Here is a 19,204-nt window from a genome sequence, read left to right as displayed (position 1 = left end):
GCAGGCCCCTCTGGGGAACAGAAGATTGGTAGCCCAGCAAAACCGGTAAGTGAATCGGCTGCGGATCCAAACCACAGACTTGGAGACTTCTCAGACTAGCAGTGGGGGAGGATGAGAAGAAGGCCCCTCCCACCCCTGTCATGGCTGGACATCCACTGGGGTTGGGAATCACAAGCTCCAAGCACCCGGCACTCTTCTGAGAACTAGAGTGAGTGTAGGCCCCCTGGGAACAGAGGATCAGCACAGGGAAACCAGTACATCATTCTGGTCTCCATGCCACCATTCGACTCTGCTGCTGATTGTTCTGAGAAGACCAAGTAGTCAGAGGAATCCTGCTGAATCCTGGGTCCTAGGTGGCAGAGCTCAGAGGAATCTAGCTCCAGGAGGACAGCGTCTGCCAAGCCGATGAACAAAGCCTTCCGAAGGAACTTGCCCCTTGACTGCCAACTTAGAAAACAGATTGCTAAAGGAAAGAATAACACAACCAACAAAAACCAGGGCAGCATGGCTCCACCAGACAGCCCAGACAACAAGAGACACTCCAATGCAGCTGAATGTCAGGATGTAAGCTATGTTTATACAGTTATATGAGCATTATAAAGAGGAAATGAATAGCTCCTTCCAAGAAGTACAGGAAAATGCAAGCAGAAGAATCGAGGAGAAACAGGAAACTGCAATCAAACAGGCGGAAGAAATGAGTAAAGCTGTTGAAGACATGAAAATGGAATTAGAATCAATTAAGAAAGCACAAATCAAGAAAATTCTGGAAATGGAAAACCTAGAGAAGAGATCAGGAATCACACAGGGGCTGAAGATACAATGGAAGATATTGACACATCTCTCAAAGAAAAACAAACAAAAACACCTAAGATAAATACCAGAAAAAATTAAGTTAAGCAATATCCTGTTGGTGTATTGCATTATCTTCAGCAACACTTACGCATGAATAGAGTCAGCTTCAACTCTAGCACTAGAGAAAGAATCTTATGCCTTTGGGTGTAGCCTGTCTGGACAGGAGTGTGACTTTAACACAGTCTCCTTGTCAGATTTCCCACCACATATGGGAGGCTTAGGATTCAGTCAGCTTGCCTTTGACAATAAACTGACAGAGTAATTTCTGTTCATCAACGAGTCCTCATCCATGTTGTTATTCCCCTCACTGGGACCACTTGATGGTGGACGTCAGGATTGTACGTAATTCATGGTGGGCCCTCTGTATCTCAAGCTTTTTTTTTTATTTTATGAGGAATTCGTTTCTCCAGGGATAGTGACATGACAGACATGTGGATCAGAAAGAGACAGCATTATCAGCAGGTAGTTTGACATTTTCCTCACTAGTGAGGTTAAAAATGCAAGAAGGTGTCTTTTTCTGAGGAGGCTTTGATCCTGGAATGTATAGTGACATGCCTTCAAGGTGTCTGCTGCATCCCCTGGCCCCCTCAGTTCTCTCAAAGAACGCTGTAAAGAAGGAAAGGCAATAAGACCTGGAGATGGTCTCACTGGGTCACAAGCTAGAAAAGCATCAGGGCCTATTGACCCCTAGGTAACAAAAGTTAAGGAAGAAGTACCAGCCCATAAATACCCTGAGTCCTGGAAGGGCAGCACAATGGCTGGCGCACAGTGCTCATGCTGCAGCTGTTCCAGAGTCTTCCACAGGCTCTGCTCCTGGGCTGTGGCCCATTCCAGCCCATACTGGAGGCTTCCAAACCTACAGAAGCAAGGCAGCTGGAAGTCAGGCAGGGTAGAGACCTGCCATGACAGTTGCTCAGCCTCCACTAGCTGCCTTCTGCTAAGCAAAGCAGCATTACCTGTCAGCTAAGTTCATTCCTTGCTTCTCTTAGGGAAAAGGGTCAGAGAGAACCTGGCTAGAAGTTGGACTGGGAACTACATACTGTGCTGGACTGAAAAACCAACCAACCAACCAACCAACCAACCAACCAACCAACATATATCTCTTACAGTCTAGGAACATTACTTTGCGAAAATAGCAGCATAGCGATGTCTGAGTCACAATTCAGGAGATACATGCACGGCCATGATTAGATACCAAGTGAATTTGAGCTGCCCAGGAAACTCTATGCAGGCCTCTGGTGGAGCCTGCACAACACTGTTGTGAGGATTATGATCATTTTTACACTTCACCACCCTGAATGGGTTCACCATGTCAAAGTCTACATCTGTTTATCACCAGAGAAACCGTCTCTCTCTCTCTCTCTCTCTCTCTCTCTCTCTCTCTCTCTCTCTCCCTCTTTTCTGAGACAGGGTTTCTCTGTATAATTGGCTGTCCTGCTCTTGCTTCGTAGACCAGGCTGGCCTTGAACTCACAACAATCCACCTGCCTCTGCCTCCCAAGTGCTGGGATTAAAGGCGTGCACCACCAAACCCAGCCAGAGAAACGTTCTCACAGGAAACCATTGTACACTGTAGAGAGCCTGCGATCAACAGGAGTGCGCTGCCTGCAAACTTTTCCAAGGGAGGAAACTTATCTCTAAGGGTGATGTTCCTGAAGGAAAAGAAATTGGCAGAAGGACATCCTGTCCTCCAAAATTGATCCTCCCACTGCCTAGTTAAAGCGTACTATAGGAATACTTGTGGGGAGAGACCTAAGAAACAAGATATATGACCATAGTCTAGATCTCAGAAAGTAAAGAAAGGGGCATAATCTCCATAAAGACTTAGGATCAAACATTGCTTCCTGAACAGAAGTTCCTGTTGACTGAGCCAAAATGGTACTCTGTAGTGCTCTTTCCCTGGATGAAGCTGAGAGCCATGCAGATGACCAGAATCCCAAAGGTGACAGAGATCCAGGTGCAGGGGACCCGCTCGGCCCAACATGCTCCTCCCAGCCTGGGATGCTAACTCATCCTGGACAGAGTGAAGTGATGTTGTAGCTTTACGGCCAAGTCCATTTTCTGAGTGACCGTCTTCTTTTGCATCAGCAGGCATTGCATCCTTTCCTTCAGTCTTTACTGTTCCTGTTCATTTGAAGACTGTGGTCCTAGGGATTGGGTGTACCCATGTACACAAGTGTACACACACACACACACACACACACACACACACATATACACACGCATGCATGCACACACATGCACACACACACTTGAACATATACAAGTACATGTATGCACACAAACACACACACACACACACACACACACACACACACACCCTTGACCATATACAAGTACGTGTACGCATACAAACAAGCCCATTGCACTGCACCCACATGTTTTTTTATTTTTTTATTTTTATTTTTATTTTTATTTTTTGCACCCACATGTTTAGTTTCCCAGACAAAGCAGATGTGAGAAACGATCATTGGTGACACTCTTGAGAAGAATGTTGACTTTCAGTAGTCCACACCCTCTCTACCAATATGCCAACTCAGAGGCTGGAAGAACACAGGATTCTCTCAGCACAGGGACTTGTGAAGATTGTGTGTGCTCAGTTTTTATATTTTTCATTTTATTTGTGTTTTATATTTGTGACTGTTTGGCCTGGCTGTGTATCAGTTCACTACATGTGTGCCTGATGCCCGGCTGAGGAAGACCGTGTGCAGATCTGTTGAGGAATAACTTGTCCTATAAGCTTAATGGATATAGAAATGCATCCCTGGTGTCTTTGCCTTTTAGGTAAGCCTGCTTTTCAAGTTGCTGGCTGTGCTTTACAGGCTTGTTTCCCCAGAAAATGGCCTTCTGCATCATCGTGAAACAGCCCTGCCCTCCACCTCTTGATCTCACACAGTGCTTCCCACTTGCTCCAAGATGAAAATCTACATTTAAGAAGAGATCTCTAAACCACAGGGTGCCTCAATTTAGGCCTACAGCATCGAGCCCAGGAAACTTAAAAAAAAAAATCTCAAAAATGAGTAGGCAAAATAAGCACTTCCTCCCTGTAAGGTGATTGGGTCAGAGATATTTTCAGAGAACAAAAGGCTAATTAAATCATGGCCAAGTGATTGCATGTGCCATTTGTTACTGAGCCATATTCTGTGGAAGAGCTGAACCCCACTGTGCCCCTTTTCACTGACTGATGAAGGGCATCTGAATAGCTTCCTGACTGGGGATGCTCTGAGAAATGCTGCCGCGAGCCGGTTGTCCCCTCGAATCCCTGTGGACACCTACTTCTAATTGTGGAGCCACTTGGTCACCAGAGGACTGCAAGTTAACTTTGGAAAACTTATGCATAGCTTCTCACTGTGTTACACCATTTTGCACCACGAACAATGTCTGAGGGTCTTCATTTCTCCCAACCCTTCTTTCACCTCATTTTAACTCAGTGTGAACAAGTTTGACATTATATATATATTGTATATATATATATATTAACCCGGTTAATGAGTGCTGCAGACACACCCCAGTGTGAGTACTTTAGACAATGGGCTGCACTGCGACATGCCTGTTGTCACGCCTCAGGATGCCTGTGAGACTTCTGCCGGACTGAGAAACAGCCACAAGTAACTCTGCCTCTCGGAGAATGAGATCCGAGAGGAACAGGCTTAGGGTTAGGTGAAGGCGGAAATAAAATGGTAGAAGACAATGAGAAGGAGAACAAAACAAGACGCTGGCAGTGAGTGGGGTGAGGTGGGGATTGTGAGTCACTTCACCACGCAGCTGGCATTCCAATTTCACCGAGATCAGAGAATACAGGACGCGAAGTGTCAGCGTGCCTTTCCTGCCTCTCACAGGTACCTCGGGTTCTGACAGAAGCCTCTTTCTCACCTTCATGTACCCCATTCCTTTGATTTCCTTCAAAGGATTCTGTGGCAGATAAATACATGTTGCCTCTTAAAAAAAAAAAACCCTGAAAAAATTTAAAACAGGTTTAGTAGCCATTTATTTCAGTGAACTGAGCAGACATGAAGAAGGGTGGGTAGCTTACATGCAAAGTTTCCTAATACAAAGTGGTACTAAGCAGAGCCCAGTACTTCTTCCTCATGAAAGTCTGTCTCCATCATCCTTAAAAATGTTCCATTGTTCCATGAGTGAGGGAACATACGTTATGAAATTCACAGTCATATTCTCTCTCTCTGTCTCTCTCTGTCTCTGTCTCATTCTCTGTCTCTGTCTCTGTCTCTGTCTCTCTCTCTGTGTCTCTCTCTGTCTCTCTCTCTGTCTCTGTCTCTCCCTGTGTGTCTCTCTCTGTCTCTGCTCTGTCTCTCTTTGTCTCTCTCTGTCTCTGTCTCTCTGTGTCTCTGTCTCTCTGTCTCTGTCTCTCTGTCTCTGTCTCTGTCTGTCTCTGTCTCTTTTTGTCTCTCTCTGTCTCTGTCTCTCTGTCTCTCTGTGTCTCTGTCTCTGTCTCTCTCTGTCTCTCTGTCTCTGTCTGTCTCTGTCTGTCTCTGTCTCTGTCTCTCTCTGTCTCTGTCTCTGTCTCTGTCTCTGTCTCTCTCTCTCTCTCTGTCTCTCTGTCTCTCTCTCTCTCTCTCTCTCTCTCTCTCTCTCTCTCTCTCTCACACACACACACACACACACACCCCTTCGGAACCCAGATGTGCAAGGAAGAGGACTAGAGGGTCGCAGACCTTTTCTGAAGTAGAGGGAGGCAGTGGGTCGTCCCTGGTGTTCACGAGACTCTTGGACTCGATCGGTCTCTTCTGCCCTGGCTTGCCCTTATTTCCCCTTTAGGAAATGTTTTCATCCCGAGGCTCACTGATCATATAGGTAAGTTAAAACCTCTGCACAACTGAGGGTGACCACACAAAACTAAGAGCCCAAGGATGAGGACTCAAAACATATACAGATAGCTCCAGGTGAACTCATGATAGCCTCCTCACTGAACCTATCCTCGGCCTCTCCTCAGAAGACCTTGATAGCACCGTGAAGGAAAGTGGCCCATGGGCATTAATTACCCAGCAACTTTTCAATAGGCACTGTTCATAGTATGAAAAGAGGCTTTGCTTTTCATCTTCTTACTCCGTAAGAAACACACCCCGTATCCCTAATTCACTACTACTCGGACTTTAAGGCCTGTGTCTCAGATGTACTCCCCCAGGAAACACACCATCCCCTGCCCAGGACCATTTATATCTTGCTGTGTTACATTGAGAACAAAGGTCATTTCCCTCCCGCCTCTCTCTTCTCTTTACACACTCTGCAGTATCTATCCTAAGGACCCTGCTCAGTCTTGTCAACATGTCTATATGTGAACCACAGAGACACTAAATGAATGCCCCACTGTCAGTTGGTGCCTCCATAACATAAGTGACATCAAAGAGTTTTCCAGGGCCTTCTAGGATACAGTAGAATGTTCAGGTATGGGACCACTTATATCACATTGTACAGCCGTTGACTCCTGGCTAATTAAATCACCCCAATTGAACTAAAGCCATGGTGCCCTTTCAAGAAGCATCTCTAGGGTCACAGCTGAAGCTCCTCAACACCTCCTCCTTCCAAATGGAGAGATGTAGCTATGCTGCAGTAGAGCCCCTGCAGAACTCACTCCAGCCTTGAGGATGTTAGTGAAGATATATTGAGATATTGACAACTCTGGCTGGAGCCACCTGAACACTGGGTCATCCCTGATGATCCCACAGACACATAAAGCAAACACTTCCCGAAAGGGCATGATGACCCAAAACTGTAATTAGGGGGCCAAGGAAATCATAGTGGCAATTAAGAGGACAGGGTGGGCTATGGAGAGGCTGCATGCATGACGGGGCAAACACACACACACACACACACACACACACACACACACACACACACACACACACGGTGAGCTCTTCAAAACCTCCTACTTAAAAAGCCAGTGTAGACTCAGCAGAGCTCACTCTCTCTGTCTGTCCTTGTCTCTGCCTGCCTGTCTGTCTGCTTGCCTGTCTGTCTCTCCCCCCCATCTCTCTCACACACACACACTGCCAGAGCATTCCATTTATGCCCTTGCTTTCAGGTATATTCACTTATCATAGTTGATGCAATTATTTCTAGAAGGCCAACTTGTGGGAATCATTCTAAGCCCCATGCATAGTCCACAACTTTCCTATACAGAATCCCCACAGTTTAGTAGCAACACACGTATAAAATGTCCTCCTTTTATATTATAAACACTTTCTTCATCATGCATGATGACGGAATGATAGGGCAGTGGATATAGAAGGCAAATTGTGAGGATTGCCTTCAAATCTGAGAACCTAGGAAGGACGTTGAGAAATACATGTGTGTCTTGGGGCTTCCCCACAGCTTGGCTATTTGCACAATGAAGTGTGAGACAACACTCCTTCACGGTCTAAGCCCCAGCCAAGGAAAACACAGAAAGAGCCACATGATTGTGATTGCTGTGCATCACATGGGCCTGTTATGGAGGAAGTTCGGGACGCTTCAACAGACGCTTAGGTGCGGTAACTGAGGAACTGTAGCTCCCTTACAAACTGCTCATAACAGTCAAAACCTAGCACACTGAGAGATGTACAGAAAGTCAACGCATAGGAGAGACTTTTCTCCAGCTCAGTCTGACAGCTCGAGCTGTGGGTGTCGTTGTTCCCAGATGTTTGTGGACAGGTGGTGGCTTATTTCCTCTGGATCCCTTAACACGAGCTTCAAGGCACCCACGCGACAGCCTCCTTAAACATATTCTCAGCTTCCCAGAGTGTAACTTGACAGCAATTCGAGCCATTGGTTTCAGAAGACATGAGAAAATTTGCAAAGTCCCCAGTGACTCAGGTGCTGTGGGAGATACTCACACCCTTTGTTAAGCAACTCCAGGCGAATGGCTGTAGAGAAGCCAAGTAGGTAGACACAATGCTCATAAAACTCACCATAAAAGTCACCTTACTGACAGACCAAGAGACCCACAGCTGGAAAGAAAGACCCAGGCTTTGTCCTGGTACATAGCCTCTCACAGATTTTTCAGCAGCGCCACAGAACTGCCACAGATCCACATCCGCTGAGCCAAACCCCAAAGGGGTCACTGCCGGGGAGTGCTGGTCAAAGTAATTCTGCTGTAAAAAAGAGAATATAAATCGTGTCCAGATGCACGTTTCTCTTACTTTTCCTAGTGTCATATAGCTGCTGAGCCTAATGTAATCCACTGGGGGTAAAATACAGTGATGCCCTGTCCGAAGGTGGGAAAACTCTGTTGTTCCTCCCTTCTTCCTGACGGTCTTGCCTCCGATAAGGAGGGTGAAATACAGGAGCTCCCGGCACAATAGCTATACCTTTGCCATCTCCTGGCTTTTGGAACAAACTCATATTTTAGCATTCCTGGCTTTCAGGAGCTATGATAAGCTGGGATATCCAGTTCCTTCCCAGAGTGTCTCAGCTCCTGAGCACTACTCCTGAAAGTCTCAGCTTAAGCTAATCTCATCTCCAGGGAGCTAAACATCTTCTGCTTAGGATTCCCTGTGCCATCTGCAGGACCATTTATTTATTGATGTTTTATGTGGTGATGGAATGTCAGCTTTCTTCTGCACGTCTCTTGTCTCTCTGTCCTCTCCTTTCTTCTAAGTAGATTGCTCAGTCTTCACAGCATGTCTCTGGGTGAACCCTATCGACACCGAATGAACGAGCCAAGAACAGTGTGCTGCCACAACACTAGTGATATCACAGAAAATTCTAGGGCTCACCAGGATACAATGGATTGTCCAGTGAAGCTACTGCTGATGTCTTGGGGAACTGACCTTACTTCCCTGTTACCTAGTTATCTGCAAATTGACCAGAAGCTAAGCTGCCCTTTCCAAGAACCTCATGGGTGACACAGAGAAAGCTCTTCAGTACCACCTCCATGCAAACCTAGAGAGCTCTCTCTGATTGAATATGAACCCTACAGTACTTTCTATGTGGGGAACTGGGTGCTTATTTTCCAAAAAACGGACAGGGAATTTCTCATTCCTATATCACAATATCATTTTCATTATATTGGGAAATTAAATGGTTCTGAGAAGCTATATGAGGAACTGTGGGTAGGAAGAAAGGTCACCTGCCTCAAGTATAGGAGCTTGGAAGTACACATGGGAAGATATTACAAGGCTGGCTTTATTATGGGATTTGCGTTAGGGAATAACCACAGAAAAGCCATGGGCCTAGTTGTTGAAGAGCGTCCCAGGATTCCTCAAAGATACATAAAATATTGCTATCTGGACACAGGGAAAGAGCTGTTAGCAGATAACTGGAATGTCACAGAGTCACCAATAAAAAAAATAAAAAATGCCCACAGGCTGACTGTGGTGCCCTCTCCTCTGCACTAAAAAGAGGAAATGAATGTAGTACCCTGTCAGTTCAACATTGATTTTATTTGTTCCTTCAATTTTCCAACCAATGCACTCGACAATCCCAACAAGTGATGTTGCACTCCGTTGCCAACTTCAAACATTCGTTTGTCTTCCTTTTCTACAGGAATTGCTAATTATTCAAACTTCCCTTTAATATTCAGAAATAACTCTCCACTGCTTTGTATTTCCTTGTCTCTCTCTTACACCGAGGTAAGGTTTTTACAGACTAAGGGCTGTGTGTCATGTATTTTAGTATATGGAAATTCACAGTGCAGAAACGGTATGATTCGTTTTGCAATTAGTACGAGCTATACATATTCAGTGCGTAGGCTTCTATGTAAATCCTCAGATGTATACTGATGCATATAACAATCCAATAAGGGTGACTAGCCCTCCCAGCACTTTAACCCTGTTTGTGCTGAGTACATGCGAAGACCTTTTACAGCGATTTTAATGAATAAAATTCTGTATTCACGATCTTGCCTACCCTGCTGTGCCACAGATTATCCTGGCATCTGGATACCCCTATTCTCCGCTGAACTTGCATGAGGTCATCTATGCCAACTCCACTCATGACAGAAATGGTGCAGCTTGTCTTACCAAGTATGTTAAATATTCATATCCACTAAGACCATGTGTTTCTTTGTGCTTCCTTTATGTCACTAATAAAATTTTCATTTTGGTTTTCCAGTTTGTTTGTTTGTTTGTGTTTTTATCAACGTACCACAACTGTTTTTCTACCTACATAGCCTAAAGGAAGCTGAGCATTTTTAACACATAACTCACATTACACATTTCTTCCCACTGCAGTGTTGCCAACTTTGTTTTCATAACTCTTCCTGAAAATGTTCAATTTTATCATTAAAGTTAGACATAATGGAAAAAAGTTGTCAGGTTATAATATTCCTATGTGTCTCTGTTCTTTGATGTTTCAAGCTTTCATACAATTTAAAAGTATCCCCCCTCCTTTTCTTAACATAGACTAAACATAGGATCTCTTATCATACAATATAATCTGAACACAGTTTTCATTTCCTGTACCCATCCCAGTTCCTCCCCATCTCCTGTCCAGTCAGACCCACTACATTTTTTGAAACTTCCCAGATTTTGTGAAGACTTGGGCTAAGAAACCTTTTTAAGCACCAAGTTCAGTTAGTTTCTGATGCTATCAATCGTATCTTTCCTCTAGGTAATCTAGGTTGAGATAACTTAGGATCAACCATTCATACCTTCGTGCTATTAATGATATGCTTATAGGGATGTGTAGATGGCTGACCCTAAGAGCACTGGCTGCTCATCCACAGGGCCTAGTTTTTATTCTCAGCACCCAAGAGACAGCTCACAACTGTCTGTCACTCCAAGAATGTGGAAGTCAGAACTCTCTTGTGGCCTCCAGTGATACTTGGCAAGAGCTTGGTCTATAAACAAGAAATTATGGACCCTAATTAAATCAGTTTTCATTAAAAAATAAGACATGAGCTAGGCATGGTGGTGCATGCCTTTAATCCCAGCACTCAGAGGCAGAGGCATCCTGGTCCACAAAGCTAGTCCAGGTCAGCCAGGGCTATACAGAGAAACCCTGTTTCAAAAAACCAAACCCAGAGGAAAAAAAAAAAAAAAGGACATTAAGAAAAAATTTTATAATATAAAATCACATATGTATGTGTTTTTGTAACATTTGCATATCTGGTGCTCTGTAGTGAGATTTTTGGTTTCTTAAAACACCCATAGTTAGTGAATTTGTTTTTTTTAATTTAATCTCTGATGGGACATATGAGGTATCTTTAGATTGCTCAGAGCCACTAACTATTACGTATTGAGTGTTCTGGCAGAGGTGTGTTTTGTGCCGAGTGAAGACAGTTTTATTCTGGTTACTCTTCAGAAGGTATAAATGGGTGAACCCCCAAAGGCCTGGGGAAGTGGCTGCTTCCCTGATGCTGCTCTGGTTTTGTTTTGCTGCTGTGTTTGCTGTTGCTTGTTGAATGGTTTGCTATATTGCTCTACTGCTGGATATCCTGAAGACAAAGAATGGTCCTTCTCCAAGGAACTGTGTTTCTATTAATCAGGAAGATGCCTATAAAAGTTTATACCCTCTTTTTCCTTTAACCCTCTTTCTGTGCTACCCAGTGTTTACGGATTAGAAGGGATTAGGATAAGGAAGAGGTAGAAGGGAGACAGAGATATAAACCAAAAAAACCCAAAAAAACAAAAAACAAAAAAACAATAAAATAGCTATACAAATACCACAATAGTACTCTAGGGGGCTAGAAGATTGCGTCAGATGTCCTGAACTTGGAAATACAGGTAATTCTGAGCTATCTGATGTGAGTGGTAATAACTGAACTGGGTGCACACACACACACACACACACACACACACACACACACAGAGAGAGAGAGAGAGAGAGAGAGAGAGAGAGAGAGAGAGAGAGAGAGAGAGAACTACTGACTTTCCAGCTCTCACTACAATACAAAGGATAAACATGTTCCATTACTCCTATTGCCTCTTATTATCAGTTTTAGGTGATGAAGTCCATGTTAGGTGGTTGTTGAAGGATGCAGTGGAGTTCTTTCACCCTGTGGATGGACTCTCCACATTACTTGTTATTTTCATTGTTAACAGCCAATGTCCTGTCGGATTATATCAGGAACACTTCCATACTGTGGGACACACTATTTTGTAATCTTTTTGAGATAGGCTATTTCTAAATAGCTCTGGCTATCCTGGAACTCACTCTGTGGACCAAGCTGGCCTCAGACTCAGACAGATTGTCTTACCACGGTCTCCCAGGTTCTGGGATTATAGGCATGCACATCTAAATCTAGATGCGATATATTTTTTAAATGACCTATCCTTGAGTCAGAGAATAAAATGATAAAATAAGGTTTAAAAGCAACCATCATTATTTTGATGAACAGTAATACATTTTGAAATTCTGTAATGATAATTTAAACTGGCAAACAATTTCTATGTTCTTAATAATTGGGTTATTTTGTTAATTTCATCAACTTAAAAATGTTTGAGCTCTGTTTATGTGTATACACCAGCGCCATGTTGTGTAGGTGGCAGTGAGAGAACTTATTGGTATCTACTTCCACTATGTGAGTTCTAGAGATGAAACCCCGGGAGTCATGTGGGTCAAGTGACTTCATTGACCCATATTTGGGTTTAAAATTTTTTAATGTATTTCCCGGTGTATGTGTGTACATATTCCACAGCCCAAGTATAGAAATAACAGAAAAGTATGTAGGAGTAATATGGGTTTCCCAGAGATTGAGCTCATGACATCAGGCTTAGCAAAAACCAATTTTACCCACTGAGACAATTCTCTGGCATTTATTTGTGGTTTTGAGAAAGTGTTATGAACAAATCTTTACTCCTAAGAATAAACTAACACATTTCAAAAGAGATAAAAGTTTACTGTTTTCACTTGCAATTGGTGTTCATTATTCAAATCATCCAGTTCTCCCTCTATCTGTAGATGGTAACATTTACACTCTGAGAAGAAGATAATATTTTACTGATCTAATATGTCAACTAATCTTATTTTACCATCATTGAGATGGCTTAGGGGGAAATACATGTGGTATTCACAGCTGGCAGCCTGACTTTGATTACCATATAAAGTTGGCCAAAAGCAGATCCCACAAAATTTTAGTCCAATCTCCACATATGGGTCATGGTTTAAAAACCTATAATCACATCACACACACACACACACACACACACACACACACACACACACACACACTGTTTTTTCAAAATAAATTTCTTTGTTATTACATTATCTAGCATCTCTACACAAGTCTCTTAAAAGGCAGTACTTCAAGATGAAGTGCTAAATAGATAGCCAATGGCCTCATGGAGCAGTATGGAACATCAAATAATATATACATGTCCGTACCAATCAAGCTATATTGCGAGATATTCAGTTGATTGATGATCATCCTACTTTACTACATCTCCAACAGACAGATGGACATGTTGCTTCAGAAATAAATACATAGGGTGTAATGTTTCGTGTGTTCTTGTCTATTAAGCACTGTAACATTAACATTGTTAAAATGTGTTGAAAATATAGAATATATTGCAGGTACATCTTCTATACTTGGGCTTGTGCTCAGGAGGCTGACATATGAGAACCAGGAGTTCAAAGGTAGCCTTTCCTAATTACTGACATCCAAACAGTGCTGGCGAACAAACAACAACATCTCAAGAAGGGAATTTGTGGAAATCTGAAGAACTAAACCAGGGCCAAGCAACCACTATCCTGTCACAGACATCGTTACTTGAAAGGTATGATCACACACTGGCTGGTATATAAAGAACCAGTGCACCACTTAGATGATGGGAATAGGATTCTATGGAATGCAGCAGAAAAACACACCAACAAGAGGAAATGGAATAGAAGAGGAACAGAAGCCACAAAAGGAATATCAGAATGGTCCAATACACTTCTTTAAATAGATCTGCTACCTACCCAGCAAACTTCAGTACCTACTCCAAATATTTCAGATTACAAACAGCAACCACAATTAGTGATCTCCTCCATTACACTTGACTGAACGTTGTAAATAATTTACTTCCTTCAGCAGTATGATGAAAAGGAAGTGAAACAACATTTCTCCTGCTCGATGAGCCGTGTGCTCAGAGCACCAGCATGCAGAAGGGAGCTGAGAAGAACGGGAAGGCTGAGAGGCCAAAAGTGACCCTTAATAATGGGAGGCCAGACAGTCCATGAGACATCACCATCAGAGGAATTCTCTAGGGCTACATGGACACCATCAGCTTTTCCAGACTTTGTGCAACATGTCCCTGCTAACAATTGAGGTGAGGCTTATGATAAGATACCATGGTGTCCAGTGGATTTGATAGATTTAAAGCATTTTAAAGATTCTCTTGTGTGGTTTGGGGAATGTATTCATCTTTTGTTAAATAAATGTTAAGTAACTGGACTATGAAGCATAGACTTATTCATCAAGATTGGAAGGGATTGGTGTTATCTGTGTTAGAAGTTGCTCAAGAGTTACAATGGTTATTGTGGTGGAGAAATGAAGCCATGAAAATAGAAAAATAGAAGGGGGATAAATGTTGTTAAAGATCAATTACTTTTTGAAGGGTGCTGGGCTGACTTAAGAGAACAAATTGGATCTGAAGATATAGTAATTGAATGTCATGTTGCAGCCTTAAGAGCTGTGGACATGCTTGAGGAGTCTGGTAAAACAAATACTTCATTTATTAAGGGATTTCAAGGCCCTGGAGAAGCCTTCACAGAATTCTTATAGATATTGGGTTCAGCTCTAGAAAGAGCCATACCAGGTCATGAGACCAGACAGGCATTGACACTGACCATGGTATATGAGAGTATAAAGCAATTAGATTATTAAAAGCACAAAGAGCACTTTTAGACAAATGGATAAAAGAAACAGCTAATATTGGCTCTCAGGAGCTCAAACCAATATCACAGGAGAAGCTGTACCAAGAGGTCTCAGATATCAAAACGCCCAGTGCTTTAATTGTGTTAAATGTAGCCATTTGCAAAGAAATTGTAATGTTAAAAGCTCCAGACCTCAAAACAACAGGTGCACTGACTCTGGAGAAAATGGTACTCAGAGACAAGAATAAGGACATTATGGCTGTGATGTTACCATGATATGCCAGGACTTCTGGTGTATTATAGCCTCTGTGGGAAGGAAAACATTGGTCTAGGGATTGCCAGTCCAAGAGAGACATCTCTTGCCACCAGGAAACAAGAGCCCCCTCAGCAAATAACACGAGCTGTCTTTCTCTGGTGAATGAGGAGGTAACAAGCATGCAGGAAGACGAAGACTAGGCAAGGATAATTTAATTCATGTTACTGAAGGCAGGAAAGCTTTGGATCTGGCTTCAGATAAATATGTGACACTATACCCACAGGTTGAATGTTACAAAACAACATGGGTCTTTTACCTTCAGGGACAGTAGGAATTACTCTTGGGATGAAGTGCATTAACTTCTCAAGGCTTTCTTATGCATCCTGGTATTAAAGATGGGGATTATAAGGAAGAAATTAAAATCATGGTACATGTAAAAAAGGAGATGCAGATTAATGCAGGGCATAGAATTGCTCAGCTGTTACTGTTTCTTTACATCAAGAACAATCAGAAGCCATGCCCATTGTTCAAACACAGAGCTTCACAGGTATTGAATTTCTAAATTTATAAAGGGGGCCCCTGCTGACATACCAACAACCTTGCCCCTAAAATGGGTATCAAGCAGAGCAGTGGCCCATAAAAGAAAGATTTCAGGCACTTCAACAACTGATATCACCATATACAAGAGTCTACTTGCCCTTGGAATTCCTATGTGTTTGTTTTAAAAAATAAGGAAAATGGATGATGGTAACAGATTTAAGGGCAGCGAATAGAGTAATTCAACCAATGAGTCCTTTACAGCATGGAATTCCTTTAACTTCTTTATTAACAAGGTTATGGCCTATAATAGTAATTGACTTAGAAGATTGTTCATTTGTTTGTTTTAACAACATCCTTGCAAATAGGGAAAGTTTTACTTTCTCAGTACGTACTCTGAACAAGAGGGGCCAAATGATCTGCAGACAAAGACCAGGGGCCTGGCTAGGAGCTACGGACTGCAAGACCTGCAGAGCCCTAGGTGAGAGGGGTCCACACAGTACAGAGCACAGGTGGGTCTGGCTTTGGGACATCCAACTGGCACAAGGAGGACAGGTGCCCAGGCCCCAGAGTCTGGACTCATACCTGCCTTTGAGCTGCAGCTGTGCTCTGTATCAGAGACTTGGTATCTGGAACTGAACTGAACTGGAACAGACTGTGAAGCATCAGTCTGGAGCTGCTGGCCTGGGAAAAACTCAGGGAAATGGGAGGATCTGACCTCAGACCGCCCGAGCAGCCCACAGAAGGCATCAGAATTAAAGACCTCAACATAAAACCAGAGACACGAAATCTGTTAGAAGTGGGGAAGAGCCTGGGCACAGGAGATAACTTTCTGAACAGAACCACAACAGCCCAGACTCTAAGGTCAACAATTAATAAATGGGACCTCATGAGGCTAAGAAGCTTCTGTAAGGCAGAAGACACTGTCAACAGAACAAAGTGACAGTCTACATACTGGGAAAAGATCTTCACCAACCCTACATCTGACAAAGGACTACTATGCAAAATATATAAAGAACTCAAGAAATTAAACATCATCAAACTAAATAACCAGATTAAGAAATTGGGCTCAGGACTAAACTGAGTATTCTCAATAGAGGAATGTCAAATGGGTGGGAAACACTTAAAGAAATGTTCTACGTCCTTAAGTCATCAGGGAAATGAAAATCAAAATAACTCTGAGATTCCATGTTACACCCATCAGATTGGCTAAGATCAAAAACTCAACTGACAACATATGCTGGCAAGGATATGGAGAAAAGAGAACACTCCTTCCCTGCTCATGGGAGTGCAAACTTGTACAACCACTTTGGAAATCAATCTGGCAGTTCCTCAGAAAACTGGGAATATGGCCACCTCAAGACCCAGCTATTCCACTCCTTGGAATATATCCAAAAGATGCTCCACCACACAATAAGGACATATGCTCAACCATGTTCATAGCAGCCTTATTTGTGATAGCCAGGATGGACTCCTAGATGTCTGTGAGTCAAAGAATGGATAAAGAAACTGTGGTACATTTACACTATGGAATACTACTCAGCTATTAAAAATAAGGAAATCCTGAAATTTGCAGGCAAATGGATGGAACTAGAAATGATCATCTTGAGTGAGGTAACCCAATCCCAGAAAGATAGACATAGTATATACTCACTTACAATTGGACACTAACTCAAGAGAGATGTCTCCTGAAAGTCTTCACTTAGCAGGAGACTGGGATAAATACTGGGACTTCCTATTGGGACTCCAGGTGAGAGAGATAAGGGAGAATGGGGAAATAGAAGGATCCAGAGGTGTCCACTCAAACTATTGTACCAACCAAAGACAATGCATGCAGTAAACCTAGAACCCCTATGCAGATCTAGCCAATGGACAGCACATTCTCCACAGTTGTGTGGAGAGAGGGGACTGACTCTGACATGAACTCTGGTGCACCCTATCTGACCACTTCCCCTTGGTGGGGAGATGTGGCAGCACTCAGAGGAAGAGTGAACAGGCTACCAGGATGAGACCTGATAGGCTGTGATCATATGGTGGAGAAGAAGGCCCCTTCTGTCACAGACCTATGGGGAGGGGAATAGGATGAAAGAGGGAGGGAGGGGGAATGGGAAGGTACAAGTGAGGGGATAACAATTGCAATGTAATCTGAATAAATTGCTTAAGTGAAGAAAGAAAAGAGTTAATTCTGGTAGAACAAGGACCACAAGATGCATAGATGTGGGTAGAATTGATCCTAAGCTTGATTGCATTTTGGCTATTTTGCCTTCAACTCATTCTCCTAATGGGCCTATTATACAAAGGGAAAATAATATGGCATGGATTTTCTTAGCATATGAACAAAGTAAAATACTGAAGACATCCATATAAAACATTTTAATTATAAAAGGTAGAATAAGACTGTGTTAACTGTAAAGAATAGACCCGGCTGAAATTGTAGTTCCTCTTATTAATGCTGAGATTATGTCATTGTTGGTAACAATAAAGATTGACAAAGAGCTTACAGTAACTATTTGGGAGAAATTAATAACAAATACCCCAAAAGCAAATGTATACAGTTTATAAAAAGAAGTAATTGGATTCTTCCACATATGGTAAAGAGAACACCCAATTCCAAAGGCACCAACCTTCTATAGTGATGCAAACAGGATGGGAAGGGCAGTGTATGTGTCAGATAAAATAACTGTGATCACAAGCCTATATACCGCAGTTAAATGTTAGAATTGTACGCAATCCTTATGGTGCTGTTAGTTTTTCCTGACTCTCTAGTATTATTACTGACTCTCAATATGCAGAAAAAGTTGTTTTGCATATAGAAACTGAATTTACTCCTGATAACTGAGAATTGACTTTGTTATTCATGGAATTGTGCCCCAGCCCGCAGGGTCTTCAAACAGAACCTGGGAGGGGGATGCAAGGCTGAAAAAGAGACAGGACAGGGAGACACGAAGAAATGGGGGCAAGTCTGGATTCTGATCAAACCCCGCTTATTGAAAAATTTCACAGCGTTTTTATAGGGTCTCAGAGAGGCAAGGGCAGGGTTGCTATGGAAACCTAATGGCAGCTATTCTGCTCTCTAGCCCGGTAGTAAAAACTTTAAGATAAGGGAGTAAACTTTGAGAGAATGTAGCTGATAAGCAAGCGGGTTCCTAGGAGCTAATGGGGATGCTCTGATATATATCTCAGTAGTAAAAACTTCAAGGATAGGGAGGTAAGTTCTGAGGAATGCAGCTGCAGAGATAAGGTAAATAAGCGGTTTCTCGGGACTGGGACTGAGTGATGTGGCCCTGAGCTGACCCTCAGCTTGCTACATGCCAAGCAGAGGTGTAGAAAATGGAGCATAAAGGCAAGGTGGAATTGCCTATGTTTTAGGCCAAGAGCCACTAAGGGTGACCCCTTACAGAATTGAAACAGGCTATCCACAGTAGAAACTATCCCTTGTATATTACTCATATGAGGTCTCACACATTTTTACCAGGTCCACTGGCACAATGAAATGTGGAAATTGACCAATTATTAATAGGAAATTTGTTAGAAGCATCAAATTTTTAATGAAAAGCATCATGATAAAAATAAAACTTAAAGAAAAAATTCTCTATCACTTGGCAACAAGTCCAAGAATTAACTAAAAAGTGCCCTATATGTTCTTTGTATAACTAAACTCCATTGACTGCCAGAAGTAGCCCTAGAGGTACCAAAAGGAATGATATCTGGCAGATTGATGTGTTTTATTTTGCAGAATTTGGAAACCAAGGGCACATACATCATACCATTGATACATACTCAGTGTTCTATGGGCAACTGCTTTAAGTTCTGAAAAGGCTGATTG

The 19,204-nt window shown here is 42.7% G+C and overlaps 2 protein-coding genes across 2 annotated transcripts in view; both read left to right on the top strand.

The window, feature by feature from the left end:
- Window positions 1-4,303, top strand: part of LOC311587564 (zinc finger protein 120-like) — a gene marked incomplete at its 3' end in the record, with an annotated part of 28,423 nt that extends 24,120 nt beyond the window's left edge. Inside the window, exon 3 of the mRNA XM_084764530.1 lies at window positions 3,636-4,303. Coding sequence (XP_084620656.1) covers window positions 3,636-3,712 — 77 coding nt within the window. The remainder of the gene's footprint in view (window positions 1-3,635) is intronic.
- The window catches only part of LOC311587533 (uncharacterized protein), a 428,822-nt gene that overhangs the window by 6,915 nt on the left and 402,703 nt on the right, over window positions 1-19,204 (top strand). The gene's annotated exons all lie outside the window — the stretch shown is intronic.

This window comes from Acomys minous (genome assembly GCF_964271855.1).
Source record: "Acomys minous genome assembly, chromosome: 16".
NCBI lineage: Eukaryota > Metazoa > Chordata > Mammalia > Rodentia > Muridae > Acomys > Acomys minous.
The sequence above is the reverse complement of the archived record's forward strand: the minus strand, read 5'-3'. Positions and strand labels throughout refer to the sequence as shown.